General features: G+C 35.2%; 1 protein-coding gene across 1 annotated transcript in view; it reads left to right on the plus strand.

Moving 5' to 3' along the window:
- The window catches only part of LOC117325871 (R-spondin-2-like), a 48,204-nt gene extending 37,653 nt beyond the window's left edge, over window positions 1-10,551 (plus strand). Inside the window, exons 3-5 of the mRNA XM_033882369.1 lie at window positions 3,520-3,669; window positions 3,989-4,174; window positions 9,425-10,551. Coding sequence (XP_033738260.1) covers window positions 3,520-3,669; window positions 3,989-4,174; window positions 9,425-9,690 — 602 coding nt within the window. The 3' untranslated portion in view covers window positions 9,691-10,551. The remainder of the gene's footprint in view (window positions 1-3,519; window positions 3,670-3,988; window positions 4,175-9,424) is intronic.
- Window positions 10,552-19,076: the final 8,525 nt, after the last annotated feature.

Consider the following 19,076-nt stretch of genomic DNA (forward strand, 5'->3'; position numbering starts at 1 on the left):
GATATGACAGTGAATGCATCTCATCAAGGGAGTAACGTTAGAGGATATTACGGTTGTTAGTAAAGTCAGGTTTAAAGACAATAAAAAAAAACCCCATATATTTTGAGTTTAGATAATAACCTACAAAACATAATACCGAAACCGTAGTTCTAACCTAAACACCGATAAACCGAGGGCGAAATATGAACAACAGAGATTTGCATGGAAACCATCGGAAAAGTACAAGGAGAAATGGACCATGTGTCCCAAAGGGGCGAGCGTCTTATGATTCCTCGATGACACCCGACATATAATCTAGGTCACATACGGGTTTAGCCTCATTCTCAAATGAGAAAAGGAGTCGTTACAACGGAACCACTTGGCATATTAACAAACATCGAACACGTCCGACTTCCTATCGCACAAGGAAAAAGAATATCTCCAAACGAGATCATGTTGTAGACCATTAAACGTTCCCACTGTTTCTATCAACCTGCATCATTCGAATCCTTGTGCTGTTATTTTTTTCGGTCAGTGGTCGACACATGTCACGTGATAATGAGAGCAAGCCCTTGGATGCTACTTTCTAGAACTTGAAATTAACTATTGGGAAACTGAAATCATCACGTTTATCATACAGCTTAGCTGTCGCCGGTGGTTACGTTATAAGTAAAGATCGAGATAAGTGGCTGATGTTGAAGAATCATTTTCATGATTTCATTTTTGTCGTAATGTCTATGGTCCTTAGTCATATGTTTACAACTTCTTACCTTCACAACTTATAAAGTCCTTTTGGTAGAAGTCATTTGCAATCGACAGAGTCTAAGGAGGTCTTCTAGACGCAAATCCTTAGGTGACGCCAAAAAGAATACTCTCGATGGAAGTCAAATATTTATAGATGGATGAGGATGACTGTCATAGGCTAGGTGTGTTGTACTTAACAATTAAACGCTTGGTAGATTGTATTTATTGTCAATATCAATGCAATCTGGGTGACAAATAAATAGAGGGCGTCATGAATATGTTTCTGCCACCCAGATTGCATTGATATTGACAATAAATACAATCTAACAAGCGTTTAATTGTTATATTTACATTAAGACACGTTAAACGTCACTTTCTCTTTGCTAAATCTGGGGTTTAAGTTCAGCTATTCCCCTGTTTGTTCAATTGAAAGAACGGCACATGTGAAATCGATTTCATTGTAGTGCTTGGCTTGCATTCAAATTCATGTGTAATACAAAGCCTCGGCGTGACTATGATCAACAAAGCACCAAAATGACGTCATATTTACGCGATTGTTCTAAGTCGAAATCCTTGCTAGGTTTGATTCACCCGCAACGCATTGACAAACATTTTTTGACGCTGATGGAAGTGACGTCATGTGATCTGGACTGCATTTATACGGTGATCAATACCATCTGGTTTATTAACACAGGAGTAATGGGAGACTGTCACACATAATGTAAATATTATCTCATTAATATGTAATCCTAACCTGATTAAAATACAGATCATAACGTAGTGTATAATGATGTACTGTATTTTAATCAGACTGATACAATCCATATTCAATAAAATACTCTGAAATGAAAATAGATATTTGCATTGTATATGCTTGCTTGGTACATTGATGATAAGGTATAGCTCAATACACATTGCAAATACTTTGTCGATAATTATGGCACACCTCTTGTATAAATAACGGTCTAGAAGCCGGGTCTAACTAACATCATTCTGTAACGTGTTTGACTCTATCTTTACTGTGCACTTATGTGACCGAGAAGATAGGAGTAAAAAGTTCTATTCACCGATTATATTTACATATCACTTCAAATGTGTCTTTAATATGAAGTGTGCAGTGTACAATTAAAGCAAAAAATCAAACACGCCGCGCGGATGATTACATCCCTGCCCAACTCCTCCTTACTCACAAAAGACAACTCGAATACAATATATGCCCCAGTATGGCAATCTGAACTCTGACCTCTAGGACCTTGAATATGAACTTGCCACCCACACCGACCTTAGTGTACCGTTCTCGGGAGAATTAATTAATACATATCAAAGAAATCTGGCTGAATCATGGTCACACAAATAATTATAATACAGACCCTTTACTTTTTTAAAATATATTTTTATGATTTTATTGACTCTGTGTTGGGTTAAAAATGAAGTGCAGTTTTGTGTGTATGGTTGTACCTATGCATTCTTATGTACCGGGTATGTATGAATCACTTAACCGATGAAGAAAAATCAACAAAGTTTGTCTATTAATAGGTTCGTTAAAGCGTGTGTACTGTTGTGAAAGATGGCCGCCCTTTCAAATTCTGACTACATTGTTTACCTATATATACCTATACATATCAACAGTTACTGTCATTAAGGACGGCCTCCCCTGTGTGTGAACTGTATGTGTTGTGCGAGTGTGTGTGTTTTTGGAGGCTGTCTCTTGATGGTAAGGCGGAACTGATGCCGACTTTATAGTGCTATCTTATTGAACTATACTGCCAAATCCAGCCAGCAGGAAACCTCACCCAGCTACATAATACTGACAAAGGACGAACCAGTCGCACAACACCCAAATTTGGCTGATGCAGCGCTATGAAGGAGTAGCAAGTGTATTTTAGAGACTCTGGTATGTCTTGGCCTGATGACGGAACACAAGGCCTTCCTTACAGGGACGAACTCCATCTAAAGGCCAACAGTGACACAGTGTACATAATCGGGGTATCCAATTATTTCTGTTTAAGAAAAAAGCGAAACCTTCATATAATGTCCCAATGATATTTCTTCATCATCCCCACCCTACCTTTTCTTTGATCCTGACAATGTCTCCCCAGGACAAAATAGCATTATGACATTATTTTGTCGTCTATTGAAATGTTTAGGTCTACAAAATAATAAATACATTCTAGGACTCGTCAGTACTGGTACGAGGAACAGTAAGTACGGGTAACTAAAGCGGCCTAAACAAAGTAAACATACCAGCAATGACTAACATCTTAAGGGTTTTGATGATAATAAAAATATTATATCATCATTCATGAGAAACATTCACCGAGAAAGTATCTCACTAGGCCTATTAGATATGTAATATTTCGGCAATAGGTAAGTCTATTGTTTGGATAGAAAAACCAGTCCATTGTTTTGGTAGACAAACTAATGTTCATAAAGTTGGTAGTATCTGCACCCTAATGGACGCTTGGTATTACAGTTAGTGATCGGGACTGGTTAGCCCGCTGTCTAAGGTGACCGAATGGGATGGATATTAGATGCCCGAGAATATGAAATCATTATAATGGCACTATAAACGAGTCTGTCAATGGCCCATCTTTCGTGGGCAACGTTCTAATATGACTTAGACTGTTTCGAGGACGACAGTATCCCAAAGATTCACATAGACTATTGGTTATTTCCAGGCGTGTTCTGAACATCTGCCTTGATCTGTTGAAGATGTTCTTAATTTGATGCAATTGCTATATTGGTTTAATGCAACATTGTTTTGATATAGCAAACATTTTCTTTTTCCTCCAATAGATTGCCAGATTCCGAATTGCGAGACCTGCTTCAACAGGAACTATTGTACCCGATGTCGACCTCCATATATATCCTACAGGGGGCGCTGCATCGAACGATGTCCCGACGGACTCCATTATGCAAATTATTCCAAAGACTGTCGTATGATAGGTAAAGTGTGTCAGAAAAAAATGTTTATGTTATAATACATATTAAGTCCTTATTTACAATAAGCGTTAGAACAAAAAAGAATATGTCACAATATATATCAAGTCATTATTTACAATAAGCGTTAGAACCATAAGTTAACGATTTAGTAGAAATACTGACAATATCATTTTATATTGGTAACAAAATCCAGTGTACTTACGGCAAAACCATCCATTAGGTGTTGTTCAAGAACAAAAATGAAAACAAAAAATGCAAATATAAACAATAGATACACTGTAAATTTTAATCCTGGTTTCCCAATGTATACTTATATCTACAGTCGACTGTATGGTGGGACCATGGGATCCGTGGGGAGCGTGCACGCGGAATGGACAGACTTGCGGATACACGTATGGGATAGCCACTCGCTCTCGACAAGTACTGGAACATCCGTCCCCGAACGGAATCAGTTGTCCTGCTCTGGCGGAGAGCAGATGTTGTCGTATGACTATGCGGCATTGCGCAGGTGAGGAGCGCTTTCTAGCCAATGGCTCGACTTGTTTGATCCTTGCCTCCGACGTAAATACATGTATTAAAGGGAGAAAAAGTAGTAGAAATACTTATACTTGTACCTACTCAATACATTTCAATCTTACAATATGCTCTGATGTTGTGGCACCATCCAGGATGCTCACATACGTCAGTCCCCACCCTCCTTCCCCCGTATTTAGGTTTTCAGAGGTTTTGAATCAAACATTTCGAGCTCCTATTGTTCACAATTTACTTTGTAATCAGGTCGTGAAACGAAGCAAAGGGCGGGTCCCTCAAATATATGCTACCCTACCATGTTATACATATTACCTCCGGCAGAGGTCGACAATTTTGAATAAATAATTGAAGAAATAAATATTTAGATAGATTACGACATAGCTCATTACGCAAGAGCCATATTAGAATGAAAACATGTCTGATACTATTAATCAAGGCATACTAAGGGAAACAACTCTAGGATTATTTAGATAATATCTGATAACAGGTAAGGGAGATAATTTTTAAAGTCTGCTATTGTTAAAGCGAGGTAGCATATATGGAAAGGAGATAAAGACAAACACCTCCATCAAGAATGATATGTCATATTCTAGGTATAATATTGACCACCTGGTGTTGTGCGTGACAAGTGTTAGTCTCAATTTGAAAGAATATTTTAATATGTTTTTGGAAGCAAACGTTCATTAACATATTCATTGATCAATCAAAATCGCAAATATATCATTATCCTATTTAAACAGTCACGTTAAAAAGAAAACCAAAACAGTTTGCAATCATTTTAATTAAGACATGCTTCATGATGTATATAGCCTGGCTAGACTATGCATGGCGAGATATGTAGATATGTAGATATGTAGATATATGTAGATATGTAGATATATGTAGATATGTAGATATGTATGTGTTGTTGCACGAGTTGTCCATCTGGGGTCAATCTAGAATCGGTGAAATATAACCGATCATTCAAAACACTAGTGACGTCATTGCATGCATGTTGTTGTCGTATAAAGAGAATGCGGAATGAAAAGCAATCGTAGTGTGTTGTGCTTCCATATATTTCTTAACTGTTATAAATCAATTCCAGCAACGATCTTATTATATATAGACGATACCATCCTAGATACTCAAGGGGTTACGTTCAGTTTCGTTCTCTGCACCCATGGATATGTTCATCCTAGATATTCCAGGGATTACGACAATTTCGCTCTCTGCACCCATGGGATATGTTCATCCTAGATACTCAAGGGGTTACGTTCAATTTCACTCTCTGTACCCATGGGATATGTCCATCCTAGATACTCTAGGGATGACGATCGTTCTATTTCGCTCCCTGCACCCCTGGAATATATTTGGCAAAATCAAAATCGAAGACACACAACTACCTTTTTGAATTGGATCAGGGAAGGCGTGAACGGTTACTAGGTAGATGCATTCCTCTTGACGATTACGGAGGAGCGGCAACCTCCATCTAGAGGTATGGTGAACTCGAGATTCGTTTGATTCCTACCAAAGGATCAAACTATTTTGATGGCGGTGACTGACCCTTCTAGTTCATTAGAACATATTCTAGGTGTTCAGAGAGCAAAAGTGAACGTAATCCATAGAACACCGAGGATGATATAATGCATACATAATGTTCATGATCACATCTAAAAGACAACAAACATTTTCTTTCCTTTCCCTTATGTATTTTATCCCAAAGTGTACCGCTTCAGACACTGAAATTGAAGCTTTGTTAATAAAGATTGCTAAAAACAAAGTATGTCCTTCTCATTACCTTCGTCGGTTCCAAGTGGTATAAGAAAGTGATCTAAATTATTCCTTAGATCCAATGGTATACAATTAATATTTCATGGTGTTTTACCTCCTCCTTATAATGAAATGTCAGGAAATTCAGTATATCAGAGAGCTATGTATTTAAAATTCCCGGCAAAAAGAGAAAGCACCGTCTCATAGCAAATATTAGGATGTCCTCTGAAAGGTGTTAATGAGCGTTTGTATTCAATTCAATCCAATTCAAATTTACCTGAACAGGCACTACTAGTACGCTAGTCATATGATTTCTCTCTGACGTGATTTATAAAGTGTATATTCATATAATTATGTAAGATCAGTTAAATAATAGCGACAGTAGCACAAAAAGAAATGTCAAGGTAATCTACCCCTTTATCATATCATACCAATTAGAAAATTATTAGGAGAAATCAGTAAGACTTTATGTCCCAATCTCATAACACAAACTATAAGATTACATAAACTACACGAGGGGAACATTATCTCGTTTGTGCGGAAATACTCCGGCCGGTAGCAGCCAGCGGGATAGACACGGCGCTTACATGCTTTACTAATCTGCTTATACTAATCCTTCTTGCCTACATGGTCATGTTGTCATATGACAAACAATGATCCGAGAGAGAGGGGGTAATTTTACAATTTACTGTAAATCACTTATATTTCGCGTGGGATATGTTTTCGCGTTAATAAGCGAGGAGAGTCAATCGCGAATTCAAATACTACGCGATTACTTGTTCAAAAATAACATCTTTGGATGGTGACCAAGTAATCGGTCACCGGTCTTGTGGAGTCCATAACTCTAACATTTCATCATTCGCGAATTTAAAGTCATTTCTTGTTCAACGTTCGATACAATGATACAAATAATGTATTCGCGAATATGTCTGAAGAAGTAAGTGCGTGAAATCTAAGTGATTTACAGTAAAGGTAGCGAGTATTGTGTACCCATATGAGGCATTACCATTCAATTTCTCTTCGCTTAAATGAGATTGACGGTTACAGATCATCGTTTATATCCAGTTAAAACAAATAGAAAATACTGACATACAAACGAAATCGTAATTGGAAATACGATAAAAAGAGGACAACTACGAACGAAAATTTGAATTTAAATGGAGATCCGTGAAAAATTGCAATAACATCAAGACCATGTGTATGGGTAGGGTAAACGTCTTCAGGTTCCGCCAGGTCAAACTAGTGGACTCTGGATCAAATACAACAAGCACGGTTCAAGAGAATGGCTTTTAATATAAAATCCCACACTGTTTATTAATGAAAATATTGATTCTGAGAAAAACTGGTTTATTTATACAGTAATTATAAAATGCAATGTATTTCTGAATGCTGAAATACATTTGTCTACATATGAATAATAAATTCATTATAACATACAACCAGTCTAGTCTACTTAATATTTATAGTTTTTTTATTGATAACTATGATGTCAGTTTTTTGGTAATTGAGGTTTTCACATTTTAATCGTTTAAAGTTTTATGAAGGAATGTGATTTTTCGCTGATATAAATATATAGACAATATTGTTCTGTATTAAGACTTTTTCATGGTGTCTTTTTCGGGACTTTATTCTATCCTCAACATTAGCCACAATATAAACCTTTGCAATAACATTGTGGGGAATTATAATTGAAAAACAGTTTACTAAAATATTAGTCCTTTTCGCTGATGTTTTTTACCTAAATAGCCCTCCCTTTGTGTATATCATCAGTTTTTAATTAAAATGTTACAACCTTCGCATTCCGTTTATAGAAATTGAAAAAAAAAATGTTAAGAATATGTTCATTACTTACCGACCTGAAAGATATTATTTCATCTAAAGTTATCCGGAGTTTTCCTGGTTTTGGCGTATACTATCGGCGTCCGGATTATCGCGGGTCCATTGTATGTGAATGCAATGTATATTAAGTAATATTTTTCTTGGCTTTCAATGAAGCACAAAGGAGGCGATTTGGCCATTTTTTTAAACTGGGAAATCTCTTTACTTTCACTTTCCAAAAACAAACAGATTTTCTGAAACACGATCTCTCTGTTAAATGCTATATGTAAAATAACCCAATTTTATTAAATATTTTGAATTGCATGATACACTCTGGTGGTGAATCAGTATTCATGAAAAGGAATTAAGTATTGTATTTGATACAAAATCGTGCTATGTTCTTATAAAGAAGAAAGATTCAGTGCATGTGTACACGTGTTATTCAAATTTGATTATATACCGTTTCATTGCGAGAGATACAGCTTTAACGATTCTGCACGTGCGCCAACGTCGATTTAAATATGAATAAATCTCTTACCATAATGCTCAACAGGTAAGTATATTTCTAGAAGAGTCAGTGCCTTTATTCTCTCAATAGAAGTCCTCTTTTAGCAGATATGAGCTGACCTTCCGTGTATTAATTTGGTTTGACCAGTACAGACCTCACACAGCCATGTCGACCTGACACCGTACCTAATTAAGGGATCACTATGATAATGTTTTCTTTGTATCACCTGTCGACATGTTTCCTCAGAACTAGTGAGCAACACCTTTATACCAACATCCAGCCATAATGCATGTTTACATAATTTTCCTCGGAGGGGCTTCAAAGGGTGTTCAGTTTTCCTCATCAAGAACCTTTAAACGTAAATGACTGGTAACAAGTTTTGTCTTTTCCTTTCTTTCAAAAACTGATAAACTAAATGCATTTTTTCAATAATGTTTTGTTATTCTGAATGCAATCTTTTACTTGTTATGTATGTCATATTTCATAATAAATTACTGAAACATTAAAAGATGGGTTTCCCGTGTATATTCGTAATTCTTTGCTGTCCGTGAAAATAAGCCTCATGTTAATACTAGACCTGTAAAGTTACTCATTCCATATCCACAATAAATACACCTTCTCGGCGTATTGCAAGCTGACGATCTGAGGTCGATCTGACATCCCGTTATTTTACATACTAATGAAGCGAACATGGCAGTAATTACGTGAGCATTTTCCGAAATAAGACAAAGTGATTATGAGTATTTAACTTCCTTTCATCAATAAGCCTGTCAGATAGGTATTCCATAATAACTATTTTGCCATCAGGGAAGACCTAAAAATACGCGAGAACCCATCTTTAGCTTTGATACCCTCTCTGTGTCATCTTTTCTTCACCGTGAAAACCATTCGCATGGCTTGCTAATATAAATTATGCTGTAAACTAACTTCATCTATTTCATAATGCATGCCATTACCACTGATTAATTTTCCGGTCGATCTTTAATTATGACAACATACCGGAAGTGGAAATACAGAAGTCGAGCATGTCCGGATGTGCCGCACTGACGAGTTTAGTTTTTGGATTTAATTTAAATGTTTGATCGATCCTGGCTAACATTGAAGGAGGTTTCTTAACTTTGGCCTGATGAAGCGTTTGATGTATACTTACAGATCTGTTACACAATAACTCAGATCTTACGCTTGAGAAAAGGAAAAAGCCATTTGGAAAACGAAACAGACGACGGAGACGAAAAAAGAAACGAAAGTACAGAAAAAGAAAACGGGGAAAGAAACGAAGACGCGGAAGAAAGAACAAACATCGAAATAGAAAGAGATTACAAAGAAAACGAAAACAAAGATTACAAAAAGAGGCGTGGGAGGTGTTTTGTCGCCGGGGCCGAGTGTATAATGATATTGATATTCTTTCTAATGGATAATAGAGAGGGCATACATTTAATGTGTCTCGTTACTGCTATAGAAAGGTCCATGGTGGATTGCCCCCTTAAGAACCTATTATTATATATTATACAGGTTCAAGTGAAGGTACTGTGAATACAGACCCAGTTACGGATCAAGGTACTTCTCTTAGTGATTGTGAGAACGACAACGACTAAGTGTTGGTGTCTTCATTAGAGAATAATTTGAGGACCGCCTCCTATAAGACGCGCCATCTCTGTTGGCTTTGGTAGTGAGCAATCAACAGTGTTAAAACAAGAAACCGAATTTCATTTCAACGTTTCTTTAGTCCAGGATATTAAAAAAGTGATATATCTTCGTATAAATCGGATGACGAATTCTTGGTTGTCTGCTTAACTTCCGGATTGGCATTGCTAATTTCCGGTTTCAGAAATGATAAGGATATATGATTTGTTTTCAACAAACTAAGTTATTCACAAACGACGTTATGGAAGATCTTTGTGTCGACAAGTGCAAAGGCGGGTAATATTCTGGTTGTGAGTTTTGTGACTGTGACGTCACTATCCTACTGATTCCATAAGTATACTTGTGATTAAGAGCTTCCCTGGATTGCTATATTGATTTATGTTTACAAGTTGGATTTACGTCACGTTGACAGATGGAAATATTACATTTCTCTCGAGTGAGATGCATATTCATGGAGGAGGTAAAATGTAATTCAACCTGGTGGAAACGTGTCTGTGTGAATTTACTACAGTGGAACATTTAACGCAATATATTCTTAATACAATTATGTTTAAAATTCCATGATTTATTTCAATCCAGCTGCATTTTGCTGATGACGTAGTTATGTAATTTTTAAAGAAATAGGGGGGGGGGGGGGGGGGGGGGGGTAACGATATCAAAATAGTAACATAAACAAATATCAGTTTGTTAATACAATACCATGTTTCAAGGTAGCATATTTTAGGGAATGAACACGGCATCTGAATGAGGACCTTGGTTACAAATCATGAGTAAATCCTGATTTTAGATAACAAAATTTACTCACATTTGATATCTGCATTTTTCGGCTTGTACAAAAATGAAAACATAACAAAGAAAACCATTGTCATCAATGTGAAAATTTCTATAATATGTTACTTGGCTATTTATAATATTAATCACTGTCGCTGGCAGAATGCAGTTCCAAGGTCAGAAGGATATGACCTTTATGAGTTACACACATTAAATAGTCAACTTCATAAATACATAATGATCATTTGACATAAGTATACGATAGACTTATAACTAAAGATATAACCTCAGAGTTAAGATAAAGCCAGTATCTTTTGATACACAGAAGCATAGGCTTTCTTTGTATATTAATCTAAGCATGAGTAAACAAAACATAGAAAATGTATCAATTGATGACCTCAATTCTGTGTAATGTTTCTCAACTTAGGAGAGGTTATAGTTTTATCATACAATATTTGAGTAAAAAACATTTCGACCTTACATGAATTGTATTTAACTCGAGACATAATAAATTGAAATTAGATCATGCATTTTCTTATTTTAAGTAATTCTCTTTAATATCGTTACTTAGATTTGTTATTATTGCTATTTATGTAATTTTGCATGAGATTATTAAAAATATCGGAGACGCCTTCAAATAATGGAATATCTTCTGAACATTTTATATGAATTACCTTACTACAGAGTACGTAATATCTCCAGTCTTTTCTGAAATACTATTTCATACCATTACTATAGTCTTTTCTCGTTAGCATGAACAAAGAGATATTGAATTATATTATTAATGTACACAATCGTGTGCAACAATAGACTATTCTTCCATAACGGACACATAAATTTCATGTAATGAAATTGTTCTTTCGTGAGTCGATTTATTAGTTGTTAGAATATAACATTTACAGAATTAAAAATTTTACTAAGGATAATTACTTGTTGTTTATTTTGTTCCATCACTTTTGAATTTCTGGAACGGACATCCAACTAGATGTTATATGTAACAATGACGATTGCGTGTTGTTTAATCTGACATTCATTTTCATCTTTTCTAAATAATAGAAGACAAAACACCAAGTTATGTACATGGTTAGCATTAGAACCAAACATTAAAATTTAACAAAAGAAATCGAAACAAAAGAAAGGACAACAACAACATTAAAAAAAAAAGATGTTTTCCGAAATTGTAAGTTGTTTCTAAAATAGTGATCCCGAAACATGAGGAATGACAACATAACACTTGAATGTGTTCCGGAAGGGTAAACGATTTCTATAATAGATGAGACGCCGAAATAAAAGGAATGGCAACATAACACTTACAGAGAAGGACTGGTATTCCGGAAGGGGAACAGATACCTTTCAATGTATGTCAGTCGGTCAATTTGGCTGACTTTTAAATGGTGTTTGTCTGTCAAGTATCTAGAAGTTAATCTTCTAAAAGGAGAACATAAAATGTTAATAAATTTCAAATCATTCTATCAAACACACTGGTAAAAGTGCTTGGAGTACTTGACGCATATAATGAAGAAGAGAAAGCTGGTGATGCTGCAGGTGTATATAAGCAGTATTCAATCGATGGAACTTAAAGATTTCTGATTTTGTTCCGTAGTCTGGCTCCGGTTAGAGATTTACAAACGATTTAATGTTTAATGTCATACTTACCAGACATATGTATGTGAAAAAATAAACGACGGCCAGAACAAAGGGTAACAGAAAAACACGACAAACTATTGTAATATTTAATATAAATCGGACCAAATTATAATACCAATCCATGTATATGTATAATGTTAAGGACAGCCCTAACGAAGGTATAATATGTAATTTGTTAATTATGAAACAATAGAATTAAACAATGATTGTTAAACCGTGGAACTATACATATACATATTATATATAAACAATATCTCTTCACACATTCCTATTGTATGTTGTATGAATAAAACTTCTCGTCACAAAACAACGCTGCTGGATTCCAACATAAACATGTAATTCACAATTTAACGATCGACAGATTGCATTTATTGTCAATATCAACACAATCCGAGTATCATTAGAATTGTATTCATTTTGCCATTAACAATAATTTGACAACCCTTCAATTTACATTTAAGAGGAGATTATTTAACATGCTCTCGCGTCGGTGCCATCAAAATGATCTTCTTGACACTATAACAATCTATGATCATCTTAATGTTGGTTTAAATATATAAGCGTTATCTGAGCAAACTCCCATATACATTTTAGTACTCGTACGAATTAAACCAAAATAACTTGCTAGACTGTGATTTCGTTTTCAAAATTGAAAGTGTCAAATAAAGTACTCCTCGCTCTAGATATATGCTATTTGTTCTAATTGGATATCAATTAAAATTAATTAAAAATGCAATTAAAATTAATTAAAACTAATAATTACTTTCAAGGAAAATCCAGAAAAGATGAATGCATTAAAAAGTAATGTTAACGCATGCACTATCCAACTTACATATGCACTTGGTTTACTCTTCTGCGATGATTGACCAATGTCGACTTCAACAGCTATCATGGAGATAATTTCTTAAGATATAAAATCATTGTTCAAGTCAGGAATCTCTCATGTTATTCGGTATAGCCGTATAATATGCTTTTGGCTACGAATATGATGCGACAGGTGGCGTTACTGGTCAGGATGAAGTATATGATTGGTCAATGCAGCGGTAAATGCAAAATGCAGGTATGCAGTTAAAAACGAAACAAAGTTAAGATTGAATGCAAGCTGAATAAGTGGATGTATCTTTTTAAATGACACATTAATAAAATTATATTCCTGATTCATGATTCAAACTGATATAATTTTGTTTTCTGTACTGAAACGCATTAGTTCGTTCATTTATTTCACCAGCAGTTTTATATTATAACCACCAGCATTAAAACTATGTCGTTTATCTTTTTTTAAGATATTTCTTGTTGGCTTTAAATTACCCCAACAAAATTTTTAATAATTTATACGGAGTTGATATATCGGGAGTATATATACATTTACTGAGGTAAACTAAAGACAAACTTATTATAGAGTACATGTACTAATAAGGATTTACGAAAGGAAAGTAAAAGGTTAATAAGAACCAACATATCTATATTTAGGAACACAAAAGGTGAGACACAACGACTCTTAGTAAAACAGGACGTACGAAATGTCACAGCCATTGTCAAAGGGTAAAATTTGACTACGTCAAAGTAAAGTTTGGTATCATTTATGGTTTGGTAAATTCAACACAGATAAATATTTTTTTTAAACAAAAAAAATTATCGTAATGGACACACTTGGCTAGCGAAGTTGAGTTAGAGTGTACCTGCTCAGTTTGACATCCATACACAAAAGCTGAAAATGGTCAGCATCAAACAGCTAGGTTTATCGTCAACAAATTCAGACACGTCTCAAGTATTAGTGATGCCGCATCTGATCTGGCGCTCACTTAACATGAGGAAAGACATGTGACTTCAACTCTGTATAAAAGTATACACAACAAAATCTCCACAAGAAAAAGACATCTTCATATAAACTCTTCTAGAACTCAGATGAGAACAAATTAGTACCAGGGTATCTCTGATTGGATCTTTCATCCGTCTTATCTTTAAAAGTCCTAGCAATACAAGCCTTTCATGTCCCCTTTCTAACACTCTCTCACTGTGATATTATCTTCATTTAGATAGGGTGGCCATTATAATGTAGATGTTAAGTCAAATGTCTATTCGTGAACATGTCACGTCAAATTGCCAAATGATTGATAACTATGATCAAATAATCGAGATATGGCCACCTTAATCACGTAAAAAATTAAATGAGAATTTTTGTGTTGGTTTCGAATTTATTTATCAGGGAAGTGCCTGATGCGCCGTAACAACTTTTAGCAATACATATGTAATACAGTTGTTATTCTATAACTCCAATCCATGTCTTCCACACACATTCACGTAATGAAGCTCAATATTTAACCTCGGTATAACAAGGAGAATAAAACAAGTTATTTTCTCACTTTGGATTAATCCACCATTAGGAATCTACCTGTACATTTAGGAGATACCCTTCACAAAGAGTCGTATCCATGAGGTACAACTGTACCGGACACGTGTTGGTGATACTGTTTTATCCTCTTAATTGGACGGAAGCCATTCAGGTGTGTGTTTTGCCAATTCTAAAAATCATATGTCAGAGTCATTCCCGTCAACTGCAGACTTTCCGTTCTCCTGAAAGGACTAATAATTGACATGTAATTAATACATGCATACATAAATAATAACATGGACTAATAGAACTCTCTAATTAAGTTTCACACCACTATTACCAGTAAAACGTCTGAGGATTAATAATACTGTAGGTCCAGAAGGAATATCCTACCTTGTTTATGAGGATTACAAGAGGTTCACTTTGTGCAGTCAAAGGTGTAGTTAACACATTGGAAGTCAGTTAAACTGGGGATATAAAATTAGAGCTTGGGATCGTCCATGGCGGCCTGAGCTTTTCTTCTGTTCTGATGAATTATGTTCTCAAACTTTGAATGCATCTATTTTAAACCATCGTATACATTTGCTGAGAAAAGAGAGACGTCATAAAGTGCCCAGAATTGCCCAGGGGTATATCCTGGTCCCCGATGCCTTACCCGTTGGTCATAACAGGGAAACAGTTGAGATCTCCAGCGTCTATACTTTAGTAGCTGCATACTCCAAATGTTCAGATGCTTTATCGACCTCTGTATACCGATCTGGTGTCGTTTAAATCCCGGAGATCTTCGGGCCGCACGTTTTAGACGGCCCCAATTCTGAAATAAAAATCGACGCCAGACCGATATAAAATAGTCGATAAAACGTCAATATAATTCGGATAAATATATACATTTGAAGTGTATGCTTTTTTTAGGGTTGTCCAGACGGTGTCTAGACGGTGTCACCCCCTTAGTTGGGGTCCAGGGGAGAAACCCTCTGAAGCTACGAGATTTCCAGTGAGCAGAAATAAGTTTTACTGTAGACGATTCTAAAACGACACTGACTTAAAGTTGTTTTAAACTTGATGCTCCGAATAAATCGTACTCGGGTTTAGACTGCAGTAGTTTTGCCTTGAGCTACGTTCGTATCGGGAGATGACAGTCTGAGGTATTTCAATAGTATCAATAGAAAAAATTATTATCCCTAACTCCTATCAATATCCTGGTATGGTACAAGTTGGGGCTAATATGTTTGTTTCTATTAATACTAACTAGCCTGTGCTTCAATTAACACACGAAACAAGGTAGACAAAAATAAGGAAAAGACCCTATGAGAGAAAATAGAGTATATGGTGTATACTTAAACATATGATTGCTACACCAATCGGCTCATTATTGAAATATGAAAGATATTTTCTGCACAGGTTGGATCTTTTATTATATTTACTCTATATAAATCATAGTTTAAGCTACTACAAACATGTCTTAATTTTGAATGTAAAACATTTAATTTTCTATTTCCAGTTAGGTAATAAATAGGTAATACATCACGATTGCTTTCTATTTTGGATTTTAAACTACTAATGGATGGCTGTTCTCTGACATCAATAGGTAAATTATTCCATAACCTAACAGAAGATAGGATAGGATTCATAAGAAGTAGACAATCGAAAATTTGGAACGGTATAGTTTTCCTTATTTCTAACATTATAATTACGTTCATCTACTCTTGGAGGAAGAAGATTGCTGTAATAGGAAGGAGTTAAATACTTGTGGAGTTTATACATCATTGAAAGTTTACGGAACTTTCTTCTTTCAGATAAAAGTTGGAGCTGGGATTCCTTATATAGAGATTGTTTGCTAGAGAAAGATGGCATGCCGGTAATTCTTGCTGCCTCAAGTTGAACTTGTTCTAGTTTATTTACAATCTGCCAGAGAACAACGATCCTATACCTCACAAGCATGTTCCAATATAGGCATCACAAATACTCCTTAATACCGATACCTTTTTCATACATGTTTTTATAATTTCTGCTATGTGCAGGGACCACTTTGCATCCGAACTGAAAATCATACCTAAATGTCTATGGTTACCAACTAATTTCGAAGTTTCTTCTCCAAAAGTAAGGTCCAAGGGTGAAATATTTTTTTGAATTTGTTATTAGCAATACATCAGTTTTTTGTGAGTTAAATTTAGTGAGCCCGTCTTGAGACCATTCATTGAGTTTTTGCAAGTCATTATTAAGAGATCTTTGAATGTCTAAAAGAGATGATGAAGAATACATAAACGAAGTGTCATCAGCAAATAAACGAGATATACTATTCATATTATCAACAATATCATTTATATATATTAAAAACAAAAGGGGTCCCAAAACGCTTCCCTGTGGTACGCCAACAGTCGTGTAACCTGTATTGTAGTACACATTTTTAACTAAAACTTGTTGCTGACGATAAGAAATATAATTTTTAACCACTCTAGAAGGTCCCCCCTAATATCAAATGCTTCTAATTTAATTAACAAACCCTTGTGCCATACACGGTAAAACATTTTGGAGATGTCGCAAAAGATAAGACATGCGTGTTTTTTTTTTCCTCTAGTGAACAACAAATATTGTGGTAAATTTCGATAAGTTGGTGTACTGTAGAGTGACATGCCATGAAACCGGACTGCTTTTCATAGAAAAGGGAATTTTCATGAAAATAATTGTAAATATGTTTAAAAACAACTCTTTCAAAAAATTTACCGATACAAGACAGAAGAGTAATTGGTCGATACTTGGACACTAAATGTCTATCACCCTTTTTGAAAAAGGGAAGTACAACGCCTTTCTTCCAGATTTCAGGAAAACTTTTTTGATTAAAAGATATATTAAACAAAATTGACAATGGTTTACAAATGGAATTTGCAGTAAATTTTAACATATGGTGACTTATGGTGTCGTGACCAGATGCTTTCCCTAGTTTTAGAATTTTCAGTATATCGCAAAATTCGTCGGATCTGACTACAACGGAGTCAAGGAAAGAATTAGTTCTAAGATTAAAATTTGGTAATGGAACCTCCCTTTCATTAATTATTGAAATAGAACAAAAATAGTCATTCAAAATATTGGCTTTTTCGACATCACCAAGTTCAATATTTCCATTATCTGGGTTAGTAAGTGGTGGAATAACTCTCTGCGACGCAGATTGTTTATATAATTTATTGTCCCCAACTTCGGATTTTCTTCTTTCACGACAGCACAATATTCATTACGGAATGCCTTGATTAAAGAATCGAAGAAAACACTCATTAATCACGTGAACAGCACATATGATATACGTCCCTGCTTCAGATTTGTATTTCCATCGCCTTATTTCGGAGGATCGTCACTCGTTTACGGCGTGTTTGCAAATTAAGACTCTGTCTGTACAGCGTTTAGACACTGCTTCTCACAAGAATATACTTATCATAATAAATGATAACAGAGTCCTGAAAATGATGGCTTAAAAGACCGAACAATACATCAGATAGATATACTGTATAGTGGCGGAGCACGATTTTTTTTTTTTTTTTTTTTTAAGATAAAAAGAGAAGCTCGAACTATTGGAAGGTGGACATTTTGTAAAGTATGTAAATTACACTATCATATTATAGAGTCTGCTTCAAAATGCTAAAATGTATTAAGAAAATTGAAATTCAAACTTGGTAGAAATTCTTTGCAACATGTTTTTTTTTTCAATTCATAAGACCAATTTTAGAATGTACATAGTCTGGGACAATATTCAAAATTACCTTAGTGATAGATAAGGAAGTGTGCAAAAAGAGGCAGCCAGAATTATTACGGGGTGTGTGTGTGATTGGGGGGGGGAGGGGGTACTAAACATAGCAGAATAGAACTTCTTTAATGAGCCACTAAATAGGAAAAACTAGTTGATCGCCGTAAAAAAACATATATCATTACAATATCATAAAACGGTTCACAAAATATCTCCAAACTCCATATATCTGTAGCCCTCCACCTCTGGGTTGCGAGTTCGAAACGTGGGGCAGTTACCAGGTACTGACCGGTGTTTTCTCCGAGTACTCCGGCTTCCCTCCACCTCCAAAACCTGACACGTCGGCGTCCATAAATGGCCCTGGCTGTTAATAGGACGTTAAATAAAATAAACCAAATCAAACCAAACTAAACCAACAGTGCATACAAGACAGGACGATCAGACGTACATCAAAAAATACTAACACGAACACACTTATACTATGCATCTTTCTTACCCTCTTCTATTCGACTCTGGAATGAATTACCTTTAATTTTAAGAGAACATTCCTCTATCGAGATACTCAAAACATATCTTGATAATGATAGCAGCAGATTTAAATCAAATTATTTTAACAATTGAAATGACAGGTCAAATACTTCATGCTAAACCAACATCTTTTTTCGAAAAAAACT

The sequence above is a fragment of the Pecten maximus genome, chromosome 4 (genome assembly GCF_902652985.1).
Source record: "Pecten maximus chromosome 4, xPecMax1.1, whole genome shotgun sequence".
Classification (NCBI taxonomy): Eukaryota; Metazoa; Mollusca; class Bivalvia; order Pectinida; family Pectinidae; genus Pecten; species Pecten maximus.